The sequence below is a fragment of the Scyliorhinus torazame genome, chromosome 8, assembly GCF_047496885.1.
Source record: "Scyliorhinus torazame isolate Kashiwa2021f chromosome 8, sScyTor2.1, whole genome shotgun sequence".
Classification (NCBI taxonomy): Eukaryota; Metazoa; Chordata; class Chondrichthyes; order Carcharhiniformes; family Scyliorhinidae; genus Scyliorhinus; species Scyliorhinus torazame.
Window position 1 is genome coordinate 250,922,259 of NC_092714.1, and position 12,699 is coordinate 250,934,957.

Genomic DNA, 12,699 nt, shown 5'->3' on the forward strand with positions numbered 1-12,699 from the left:
GGGAGGACTACCATTTTGACCTTCTGCACCCTGCCCACCAGTGACAGGGACACCATGTCCCATCTCTTAAAATCCTTCTCCATCTGTTCCACCAATCGTGTTAAATTAAGCCTATGTAGGGTTCCCCAGTTCCTGGCTATCTGAATCCCTAAGTACCGGAAATCTCTTGTTACCTTCCTCAGCGGTAAATCATCTATTCCCCTGCTCTGCTCCCCCGGATGCACCACAAACAACTCACTCTTCCCCATATTCAATTTGTACCCCGAAAATTCCCCAAACTCCCTGAGTGTCCACATTATCTCAGGCATCCCTGAGTCTGCACGTCCTCCCAGTGTCTGCGTGGGTTTCCTCCGGGTGCTCCGGTTTCCTCCCACAGTCCAAAGATGTGCAGGGTAGGTGGATTGGCCATGATAAATTGCCCTTGGTGTTGGGTGGAGGTGTTGAGTTTGGGTGGGGTGCTCTTTCCAAGGGCCGGTGCAGACTCAGGGGGCCGAATGGCCTCCTTCTGCACTGTAAATTCAATGATAATCTATGATTAATCTAGGACAAAGGTTCGGCACAACTTCGTGGGCCGAAGGGCCTGTTCTGTGCTGTATTTTCTATGTTCTATGTTGAAGGGTGGGTCAGTAAATTTGCAGACGATACGAAGATTGGTGGAGTTGTGGGTAGTAAGGAGGGCTGTTGTCGGCTGCAAAGAGACATAGATAGGATGCAGAGCTGGGCTGAGAAGTGGCATATGGAGTTTAACCCTGAAAAGTGTGAGGTTGTCCATTTTGGAAGGACAAATATGAATGCGGACTACAGGGTTAACGGTAGAGTTCTTGGCAATGTGGAGGAGCAGAGAGATCTTGGGGTCTATGTTCATACATCTTTGAAAGTTGCCACTCAAGTGGATAGAGCTGTGAAGAAGGCCTATGGTGTGCTCGCGTTCATTAACAGAGGGATTGAATTTAAGAGCCGTGAGGTGATGATGCAGCTGTACAAATCTTTGGTAAGGCCACATTTGGAGTACTGTGTACAGTTCTGGTCGCCTCATTTTAGGAAGGATGTGGAAGCTTTGGAAAAGGTGCAAAGGAGATTTACCAGGATGTTGCCTGGAATGGAGAGTAGGTCTTACGAGGAAAGGTTGAGGGTGCTAGGCCTTTTCTCATTAGAACGGAGAAGGATGAGGGGCGACTTGATAGAGGTTTATAAGATGATCAGGGGAATAGATAGAGTAGACAGTCAGAGACTTTTTCCCCGGGTGGAACAAACCATTACGAGGGGACATAAATTTAAGGTGAAAGGTGGAAGATATAGGAGGGATATCAGAGGTAGGTTCTTTACCCAGAGAGTAGTGGGGGCATGGAATGCACTGCCTGTGGAAGTAGTTGAGTCAGAAACATTAGGGACCTTCAAGCAGCTATTGGATAGGTACATGGATTACGGTAAAATGATATAGTGTAGATTTATTTGTTCTTAAGGGCAGCACGGTAGCATTGTGGATAGCACAATTGCTTCACAGCTCCAGGGTCCCAGGTTCGATTCCGGCTTGGATCACTGTCTGTGCGGAGTCTGCACATCCTCCCCGTGTCTGCGTGGGTTTCCTCCGGGTGCTCCGGTTTCCTCCCACAGTCCAAAGATGTGCAGGTTAGGTGGATTGGCCATGATAAATTGCCCTTAGTGTCCAAAATTGCCCTTGGTGTTGGGTGGAGGTGTTGAGTTTGGGTAGGGTGCTCTTTCCAAGAGCCGGTGCAGACTCAAAGGGCCGAATGGCCTCCTCCTGCACTGTAAATTCAATGATAATCTATGATTAATCTAGGACAAAGGTTCGGCACAACATCGTGGGCCGAAGGGCCTGTTCTGTGCTGTATTTTCTATGTTCTATGTATCCCCTCCACTGGGTCCGCAACATACAGCTTGTAGGCTGGTTCCTTTACAGGACGCCATCTGCATACAATGATACCCGGTGTTCTTTTCCTCCCCTGAGTACTCCCCTCCACTTCCTAGAGCCCCTCAGTGCTATGGCCAGCGGCTCAATTGCCAATGCAAACAGTAACGGAGACAGGGGACACCCCTGTCTTGTCCCTCTATAAAGACGGAAGTAGTCGGACCTCTGCCTGTTCGTGATCACACTTGCCACCGGGGCCCTATATAGCAACTGTACCCATCCAATAAACCCCTCTTCAAAACCAAATCTCTTCAACACTTCCGATAGGTAGTCCCACTCCACTCTGTCAAATGCTTTCTCAGTGTCCATCGCCACCACTATCTCCGCCTCCCCCTCCGGCAGGGGCATCATCATCACCCCTAGCAGCCTCCGTATATTCGTGTTCAGCTGTCTCCCCTTAACGAACCCAGTTTGATCCTCGTGGACCATGCCCGGGACACGATCCTCTATCCTTGTCGCCATCACCTTGGCCAGGAGCTTAGCATCCACGTTCAGGAGGGAAATAGGCCTGTAAGACTCACACTGAAGCGGGTCTTTTTCCTTCCTTAAGAGTAACAATATCGTCGCCTCCGACATAGTCGGGGGCAACATCCCCCTTTCCCTGGCCTCATTAAAGGTTCTCGTCAAAAGCGGGGCCAGTAGGTCCATGTATTTCCTATAAAATTCCACCGGGAACCCATCCGGTCCCGGGGCCTTCCCCGCCTGCATGCTCCCAATCCCCTTTACCACCTCCTCCACCTCAATCCGTGCTCCCAGTCACGCCCTCTCCTGCTCCTCCACCTTCTGGAATTCCAGCCGATCTAGGAAATGCATCATTCCCTCCTTCCCTTCCGGGGGCTGAGCCTTATACAGTCTCTCGTAAAATGCCTTAAACACCCCATTCACCCTTCCGCTCCCCGTTCCATCTCACCTTCCTCATCCCTCACCCCACCTATCTCCCTCGCCGCTCCCCTCTTCCTCAGTTGTTAGGCCAGTAACCGGCTCGCCTTCTCTCCATACTCATACAGTACTCCCTGTGCCCTCCTCCGCTGTGCTTCTGCCTTGCCCGTGGTCAGCAGGTCAAATTCCATATGTAGCCTTTGTCTTTCCCTGTACAGTCCCTCCTCCGGAGCCTCTGCATATTGCCTGTCTACCCTCAGAAGTTCTCTCAACAGTCGCTCCCTTTCTTTACTCTCTTGCTTCCCGTTATGGGCCCTTATGGATATCAGTTCCCCTCTGACCACCGCCTTCAGCGCCTCCCAGACCACTCCCACCTGGACCGCTCCGTTATCATTAAGCTCCAGGTTCCTTTTGATATACCCCCTCACCCTTAGACATACCCCCTCATCCGCCAACAACCCCATATCCAATCTCCAGAGTGGGTGCTGCTCCTTTTCCTCTCCTACCTCCAGACCTACCCAATGTGGAGCGTGGTCCGAAATGGCTATGGCCATGTACTCCGTCCCTGTCACCTTCGGAATCAGTGCCCTTCCCAGGACAAAAAAGTCTATCCTTGTGAACATGGGAGAAAAATGAAAACTCCTTACTCCTAGGCCTAATAAATCTCCAGGGGTCTACTCCTCCCATCTGCTCCATGAAGTCCTTCAGCACCTTGGCCGCTGCCGGCCTCCTCCCAGTCTTAGACCTAGACCGGTCCAGCCCTGGATCAAGCACCGTATTGAAGTCTCCCCCCATTACCAGCTTTCCCGCCTCCAGGTCCGGGATACGCCCCAGCATACGCTTCATGAAGTTTACATCATCCCAGTTCGGGGCGTATACGTTCACCAGAACCACCGCCTCCCCTTGCAGTCTGCCACTCACCATCACGTATCTACCCCCACTGTTTGTCACTATGGTCTTTGCCTCAAACAGTACCCGTTTCCCCACTAAAATAGCCGCCCCCCTATTCTTCGCATCTAAGCCCGAATGGAACACCTGCCCCACCCATCCTTTACGTAGTCTGGCCTGATCTGCCAGTTTCAGGTGCGTCTCCTGCAACATGACCACATCTGCCTTTAAGTTCATTAGGTGTGCGAGTACCCGTGCCCTTTTAATCGGCCCATTCAGCCCTCTCACGTTCCACGTGATCAACCGGGTTGGGGGGCTCTTTTACCCCCCCCTTTTCTAACCCAGCTCCTCACCCGGTTCCCACATACCCGTATATCCCACCGACGGTGCTCTCCCGTTCCGACCACCCCGCCCCATAACAGCTCCCCCTTCCCCTTAGCAGCAGCAACCCAGTTAACTCCCCCCCCCCCCCACCCCCCCTCCGCTAGATCCCTTTCTAGCGTAGTTGCACCCCCCACGTTGCTCCCAGAAGTCAGCAAACTCTGGCTGACCTCAGCTTCCCCCGTTTGTCCTCGGCTCCTCATTGTGCGAGGCCCCCTCCTTCCTGCGTCCCCGTTCCCGCCACAATTACCATAGCGCGGGAGCAAAGCCCGTGTTTCCCACTCGGCCCCGCCCCTGATGGCGCAGTTCTCTTCTCCTTCCCCTTTCCTTCCCACCGGCGCCCACAGTTCCCCATATTCCCCCCCCCCCCCCCCCCACAAGGGGAAAAGAGAAAAGTCACAAAATTGAAAATTGAAAAAAAATCCCCCCCCCCCTTCCCCTTCCTCGTCCCACATAATCACCCCACCACTTTATTACAGAAGCTTTTTCTCTCGCCAGACTATTCCAGCTTCTCGTCCACAATGAATGTCCACGCCTCTTCTGCCGTCTCAAAGTAGTGGTGCTTCTCTTGGTATGTGACCCACAGTCTCGCCGGCTGCAACATTCCAAATTTAACCTTTTTGTGGCGCACCGCCTTGGCCCGGTTGAAACTTGCCCTCCTTCTCGCCACCTCCGCACTCCAATCCTGGTACACGCGGATCACCGCGTTCTCCCACCTGCTGCTCCGAGTTTTCTTCGCCCACCTTAGAACCATCTCGCTGTCATTGTAGCGGTGAAACCTCACCACTACGGCTCGAGGTATTTCTCCTGCCTTTGGTCTTCGTGCCAGAACTCGATAAGCTCCCTCCACCTCCAAAGGGCCCGTCGGGGCCTCCGATCCCATTAGCGAGTGAATCATCGTGCTCATATATGCCCCGACGTCCGCCCCCTCTGTGCCTTCGGGAAGACCCAAGACTCTTAAATTCTTCCTCCTCGAGTTATTCTCCAGGGCTTCCAACCTCTCCACACACCTTTTGTGCTGTGCCTCGTGCGTCTCTGTCCTTACCACCAGGCCCTGTATTTCATCCTCATTCTCCGCAGCTTTTGCCTTCCCGACCCGAAGCTCCAAATCCTGGGTCCTCTGCGCCTCCTTTAGCCCTTCAATCGCCTGTAGCATCGGGGCCAACACCTCCTTCTTCAGCTCTTCCACACAGCGCCGCAGGAACTCTTGTTGCTCCGGGCCCCATACCAAACAGCCACCTTCCAACGCCATCTTGCTTCGAGCTTCCCTTCCTTGCCGCTGGTCCAGTGGGTCCACTGCAATCTGGCCGCTATCCTCTCCTTTATCCATATTTATCCGGGGGGATTCCCTCCTATTTCACCGCACAATGATTTTGGCCGTTAAAAATTGCCATTGGGGCTCCTAATAAGAGCCCAAAAGTCCGTTTCAACGGGAGGTGCCGAAACGTGCGACTTAGCTGGTCATCGTCGCACCCGGAAGTCCGGCCTTCAAACTTTTAAGATGCGCAAGCATCCTTGACCTCTTTATTGGGCCTCCCAGCCCCCTCACGTTCCACGTGACTATCCTAACTGGGGGTCTCTCACCCCCCCACTTCTTATCCACCATCATCATGCCACCGGTCCCTGCCCTATAAGTCTGACCTGTCCCTGAGACAAAGGAATACTTTAAGGAGAGTTGGGAATCCTGGAAGTGGATCCTGGCTAGGAACAGCAGAGGGAAAGCATTGTTTGAAAGAAGATTCTCAGGTATGTCTGTTCGAGAGTGGAGTTTGTGGAAGTAGGAATTCAGTGATACCAGTTAACTCAGTGAAATAATCATCTGGGGATCTGAGGAGAGATCAACAGACGATCGATTGGATGGCATCTGCCACTCATTTGCAGAGTGGGATGTATCTGACCACACTTAGCCTGTTGGGTTACAGGGGCTGTGTATTTACTGAGAAAATTGTAGCAAAATATGTAGCACAGGTTTACAACCTGTGTTATCCTTAAAACTCTGTATACATTTGTGAAAATAAGTGGCAGTGAAGGAGTATTGTATTATAGTCAAACTTTTCATGTTTAATAATTTTTTGTTGTTGTTAAAAGCTAATTGTCAGTCCTGTGACTCTGTTCATCCACATTTTCTAAAAAAAAATTAAACGGTATGGTATTCTGAGACAGGGTTGGGTTCCATTCTGGGATCTTTCCATCCAGTAGTAACATCAACTGGGATGGTAACAAGTGTTTAATCCCTTAGGGAAACAAACATTAACATCAAGCCATTTCTCCCTTATGAAACAAACATTGTGTTCATAGCCTCACATCAAAGACTTCATAGTCACTCAGAGCTTTCAATCAAACTGCTAATTTACAGGACCCCGCTGTGATAAGGATCGGTGGTGGAGTCAGTCATGCAGCACTCATCCATTAATGATATCCCTCAGGCTTACATCAATAGCCTACCAGGCAAATTATACACACAGATTTTTTTCAACTGTAGTCTGTCCAAAATTTGAAGAGCTTGGGGATGTTGATGCCTTTACAGCTGACAGTTCAACTGCGTTTATCCACTTTTTACACACATTCAATCCCAAAGGCACCCGACCTCTCCCAAAGGAGTTTCTGAACCTTTCCAAAAAGATTTCTGACCTCTCCAAATAACTCCAGCAGCTTTAAGCTCAAATGTCTAAAGCCCACAAGTCATGTTTTGGATATTCCAGTAATGAGGATTGAATCTTTTTGGAAGCATCTGCACTTTTACACGTGTGGCTACCTCCACGAACCATGGATGTGCAAACTACACATGTACCCTCCTTCACCACCACCACACCCCACCCAACCCCAGCCTGCCCCCGGTGCCAGATTCAGGGGCAGGACTTCTGGAATTAGCGTTCCGGAACCATTTTGCCTAAGGCACGGAGCCCTTCTAAAACTGGGAAAATCCAAGACTAAACCTTTGGTCCATGCCTCAAATGGGCTATCCCGACAAGTCAAAGGTTTTAATCTATACTTTGCAAAGGAATTTCACAGTAAAATAAAAGATTGCAACTTTCATTACCCCCTCCCCCAAAAAGGGCCAAGCCCAAAGAGAAGAGTCCAACAGCAAAATGAAACTTTAATGCAGCAAAAAAGGCTTTTAAGAGCATCTGTCACAGTCTAGACACATCATAGAATTTACAGTGCAGAAGGAGGCCATTCGGCCCATCGAGTCTGCACCGGCTCTTGGAAAGAGCACCCCACCCAAGGTCAACACCTCCACCCTATCCCCACAACCCAGCAACCCCACCCAACACTAAGGGCACTTTTGGACACATAGGGCAATTTATCACGGCCAATCCACCTAACCTGCACATCTTTGGACTGTGGGAGGAAACCGGAGCACCCAGAGGAAACCCACGCACACACAGGGAGGATGTGCAGACTCCGCACAGACAGTGACCCAAGCCGGAATCAAACCTGGGACCCTGGAGCTGTGAAGCAATTGTGCTATCCACAATTCTCTGTAATACATTCTAACAAATTACAAACTCACAATCTCAGGAAAATAAATCTATATATATTTCTTCTAGTTTATAGATAAACCTAAAGAGGTTGTTGAGAGAATAGAAGGAATCAACATTTACCGATTAGAGAAATTTGCAATCGGTAACCTCAGATCTATTAGCTGAATACTGGCCTTTAAATGTGACAAGCAAGGTAAAGCAATTAAACATTGCAACCCCATGTGCCCAAACTACCCATGACAACGCCATAAGTCAACTCACACAACCCAAAAGATACTGATTTAAATAATAGTTTATTCTTTTGTTTTTTGTAGGTTTTCCTCTAGAGTAATTAATATTTAAATCACTGATAGAAGAACAGTTGCCTTTCCTCTGTAATACCTTCTGTTTGCTTCTAAACTGCATCCACTTTGCAAATAGGTCCTGCTGAAGACAACGGAATGTCTTGAACAGCAAACTTGCTTCATTCATTAAGGACAGAGTCAATGGGGCAAAAAATTGCAATGTAGTGTACTGGAAAAAAATGTCAAATATACCGCGTCAAGTTGACTCAAATCGTGACGCTCTGCAAATCATACCTTGTTGTGACGACCTATAAGGCCCCATTGGCCTTTGTCCCATTATGTTGTTGCCTTGGTTACTCTGTCCCATCATCCCCATGGTTGAATGCCCCTGGTAATGCTGACCACCTCCTTGCGGTGTACTGTAATGTGAGGTTGCAGCTTGCTGGTGCATCATGGGAACTGAAAAATAACCTGAAATGAGCGATTCTGTTGAAAGGAATCATTTTGACCCGCGCGCTCAAAAAGAGAACTCGAAGTTATAGCAAATTTGCCTAAGTGTTTCACTGTCAACGTGGTACATTCTAGTAGGATCAGTAAATTACACCACTAATTCTGATATTTTCTCCAATGTTGTGAAGCCCATGATAAACATTGAACTGACTGAACTGTATTGTTCAATCCAAGGCTCCATTTCAAGTTTACTGAAATTGAATGTATCACTGAACATCTATTAAAAGGAACAAAATCACTAAATTGCAACAAGGTGAGAACACACAACAGCTCCAGTATAAAAGCAGCAGGTGCAGAGTGCTGCCAGAGGAATCCAGTGACTAACAAGCAGTGGTAGCCTGCTGTAATGCCAATCCCATTTGGATGAGTTAAAAAGAATCAACTAGCTCATTGGCAGCTTTCAATTGTCAGGCTTGGAATTTAAAGGGCTCCTTCGCCTTGGGCGCAAACCCAGTTATGGGTGCTAAATCTCGCAAGAGGGCCATAATGAGACTTGCGCCACTGAGATCTCGGTTTGAGATCTCCTGCGCCCCCTGCCCAGTGACGTGATCAGGTTCACGCCTAGCAAGGGCATTTTCCATGAGTTTTTAGAGTATAAAGAACAATAGTCATAATGCAGCCGCCGACATCCGTCCCTCCAAGGCCCGCCTATTTAACCCCCTACTCTTATGCTACCCTAACGCCCCCCCCCTCCCACCCCTCCCTGCTGACGATTAATTCTCCGCAAAGAAGTCAATGAATGGTTGCCACCTCCAGGCGCACCCTGACACCGACTCTCTCAAGGCGAACTTGATCTTTTCCAGGCTGAGAAAGCTCGCCATGTCGGTTAACCAGGCCTCCGGCTTCAGAGGCCTAGAATCCCACCAAGCCAGTAATATCCGTCGCTGGGCTACCAAGGAGGCAAAGGCCAGAACATCTGCCTCTTTCTCCTCCTGGACACCCGGGTCTTCCAGAATTTGAATAAATTTAAATATACTTAAACGGCTCGTGATGCCACACCAGCACGAATCACTACTGGTTTTCGAAAGCGGAAAACAGTCATAATGGCCACGGAGGAGATGCAGAAGTGCTTGGAGACTACGGGGGTTGAGAGCCAAGGCAAGGCATTGCCCCCGGGCACCCTGGGAACCTCTGGGGGCACTGCCAGGGGTCATTGAGTGGGCACTACCAAATGGGCTCTGGCGGGCGGGGGGAGGGGGGGGGGGATGTGACCCTCTTCTATTGTGGGCAAGGTGATATTCTGGCCGGGGTGGGGGGTTCCCTTATGTATGTTTGGGGGAGAAGGTAGAGCCCCGATGACAGCGTTGGGGGCGGGCGGTGCCTCCCCGATACTTCCGTGGTGGGGGCGGAGGGAGTGGCCTGCTGAGGTGCCTTACACAGCACAAGTCACTGCGAGCGCCAGGAAATATGCGGCTAAACCCGCTTGCTAAGGGGCTTTGTTCCCAATTATTTGAATCGAGCCCACAATGTTTTGGCCTCAACTACTTCCTGTGGTAGCAAGTTCCACAGGCTGACCACTGTCTGAGGGAAGAAATTTCTCCTCATCTCAGCTCTAAATGGTCTATCCCGTATCCTCAGACTGTGACCCCCACCATCAGGAACATCCTTAACCTACCCTGTCTAGACTTGTTAGAATTTTACAGGTTTCTATGAGTATCCCCCTCATTCTACTAAACTCCAGTGAATACAATTCTAACCGACTCAACCTTTCCTCGTACATGCCATCCCAAGAATTAATCTGGTAAACCTTCGCTGCACTCCCTCTATAGCAAGAACATCCTCCCTCAGATAAGAAGACCAGTATCCCAGGCATGGCCTCACCAAGGCCCTGTATAATTACAGCAAGACATCCCTGTTCCTTGCTCGAATCTTCTCACTATGAAGGCCAACATACCATTAGCCTTCTTGCATGCTTGCCTTCAATAATTGGTGTACATGAATACCTAGGTTTTGTTGCACATTCTCTTCTCCTAATTTATGATCATTCAGATAATAGTCTGCCTTCCCGTTTTTGCTCACGAAGTGGATAACCTCACATTTATCCAAATTATTCTGCACTGCCATTCATTTGCCCACTCACTCAACTTGTCCAACTCACACTGAAGGATCCGTGGAATCCACATAATTCCTACAGTTCAGAAGGAGGCCATTCAGCCCATTGAGTGTGCACTGATCATCTGAAAAACGACTCTACCTAGGCCACCTCCCCACACCCTGTCCCCGTAACCCCACCTAACCTGCACATTTTTGGGTATTAAGGGGCAATGTTAGCATGGCCAATCCACCTAACCCACACACCTTTGGACTGTGGGAGGAAACAGGAGCACCCGGAAGAAACCCACGCAGACACGGGAGAACGTACAAACTCCACATAGTCACCTAAGGTTGGAATTGAACCCGGGTCCCTGGCACTGTGAGGCAGCAGTGCTAACCACTGTGCAGTATACCGCTCTGGTGGGACTCTTCAATACAGCCCCCAGAGGGTCTTGCGCATCGTGGTGGTCTGCTGCATCCTGTGCAACAGCAGGGCGACATGTTGGAGGTGGGGTAGGAACAGCAGGCCTCATCGAACAAGGACAGCGTGGAAGATGAGCCTGTTGAGGATCTGGAGCTGGCTCGACAGGCTGCAGAACGTATCATTCAGGGCCGTTGCACCAGGAACAACTGGATCACCTCCGGATATCTCATCTAGATCATTAGTATGTTTTGTGAATAGTTGGGGTCCTAGCACCGATTCCTGCGGTACTCCTCTAGTCACTGCCTGTCATTTGGAAAAGACCCGTTTATTCCCACTCTTTGTTTCCTGTCTGCCAACCAGTTTTCTATCCAACTCAATACACTACCCCTAATCCCATGCGCTTCAATCTTATGTGGGACTTGGTCGAAAGCCTTCTAAAAGTCCAAATAATAATAATCTTTATTACTGTCACAAGCAGGCTTATATTAACACTGCAATGAAGTTACTGCAGGAAAGCGCGGCGGGTGGACCAAGAGTATACCACCCCGTTTCTTTTCGGCATTCTGCTCAATGGGAGAACTAAACTTAACCAAGTACATTGACAGACATTTTATACAAATAGCTTAGGAAAGGAAACATTACAAATGCCAAAATTATTTATTTCAATAATATGACATGGCAACTTTAGAAAGTTTACCTTGACTGGTTTGCATGCTCATGTTTGTCCGGGATCCATAATTTGCCATTGACTGGCTCTGACCCTGCATCTGCATGCCTTGTGATGAGGGTACAGAGTGGCTATAACCACTTGCACTTCCATGGTTGTTTACAGACATGGCCATTGAAGAACTCGGTATTGTTGCTGGCCCTGATTGTTGCACTGAAACATGAGAAGGACCTAAAGGAACAGAGCCAGATTCAGTTACAGTGATTTGCCTTGATAGTCTTTGAAGTCATACAATAGATTGGCAGACACCGCTGTGACCCGTGCTCACTTAAAACCCCGAACCCGATGGGACAAAACCTTCCTTCTATTTCAGTTGATGATACATTGTCCGAAAATACATTCCCAAGAAAGATAGGCAATCAACAGAAAACTGATCATAAATGAGCAATCTCGCTCAGATTAAATAAGAATGTATGAGATGGGAAGTGAATGTACATGGAAACCGCTTGGTTCAATGAAATGAGCTCCTCTGAGGTTTGGGGGGGGGGGGGGGGGGAGGGGAGAGGAGAGTGGGGTCTTTAGGAGCCAAATAGCGCCTATCAAATTCAAACAGAAGCTGCAGTAGCGGCCAGAACCAAGGACCTTAAATTAAGTCAAGCTAAACTGTGGCAAAAAGAATTCCAGCTATGCTGGGTAGGACCCATCACATGCTCTATCCTGTAAAACATACACTGAAATAGAATTATGTTTTAGTTAAATCGAAATGCCAGACATAAATCTGGCTTGAATTCATTTTCAGGCTTACAATCTGGCAGAACCCAGTATTTTAACATTGCTATATATTAAATAAGGAACACAGTTACAGTTTAGTACTGTTAAAACCTACCATTGCTCATCTGGCTCTGCATTAGTGAGGAAGGGGGAATACCTCCTCCCATGGTGTCATTCGGAACACTCTGTGAATGTAAGGCTTGATTTGATCCAGAGAGATTCATTCCTCCTGGTCCCATAGACAGGTTTTGGGAAGGTGGCTGAGTAAAGGAAACATCAGGAGGGAAACAAAACCCACAGTTAATAATTGGATTTTTAAAGAAAAATCTTGTGAAGACCTCAAAATCATATTCTTTAAAAAAAAAGAGATGTTGTCCCTTTATGGTGTCTTGGAAGATCACCACAGCGGTTATTCTATTCTACAACTAGTTACAATGTTCTTCCCC

General features: G+C 48.8%; 1 protein-coding gene across 7 annotated transcripts in view; it reads right to left on the minus strand.

Moving 5' to 3' along the window:
• LOC140428530 (calcium-responsive transactivator-like) overlaps positions 1–12,699 on the minus strand; it is a 152,742-nt gene that overhangs the window by 103,508 nt on the left and 36,535 nt on the right. For all 7 annotated transcript variants that reach the window (XM_072515102.1, XM_072515096.1, XM_072515098.1 and 4 more), the window contains exons 4-6: positions 12,369–12,513; positions 11,513–11,713; positions 8,142–8,306 (exon numbers count right to left, since the gene is read on the minus strand). In XM_072515102.1, the coding sequence (XP_072371203.1) occupies positions 8,142–8,306; positions 11,513–11,713; positions 12,369–12,513 (511 nt within the window). The remainder of the gene's footprint in view (positions 1–8,141; positions 8,307–11,512; positions 11,714–12,368; positions 12,514–12,699) is intronic.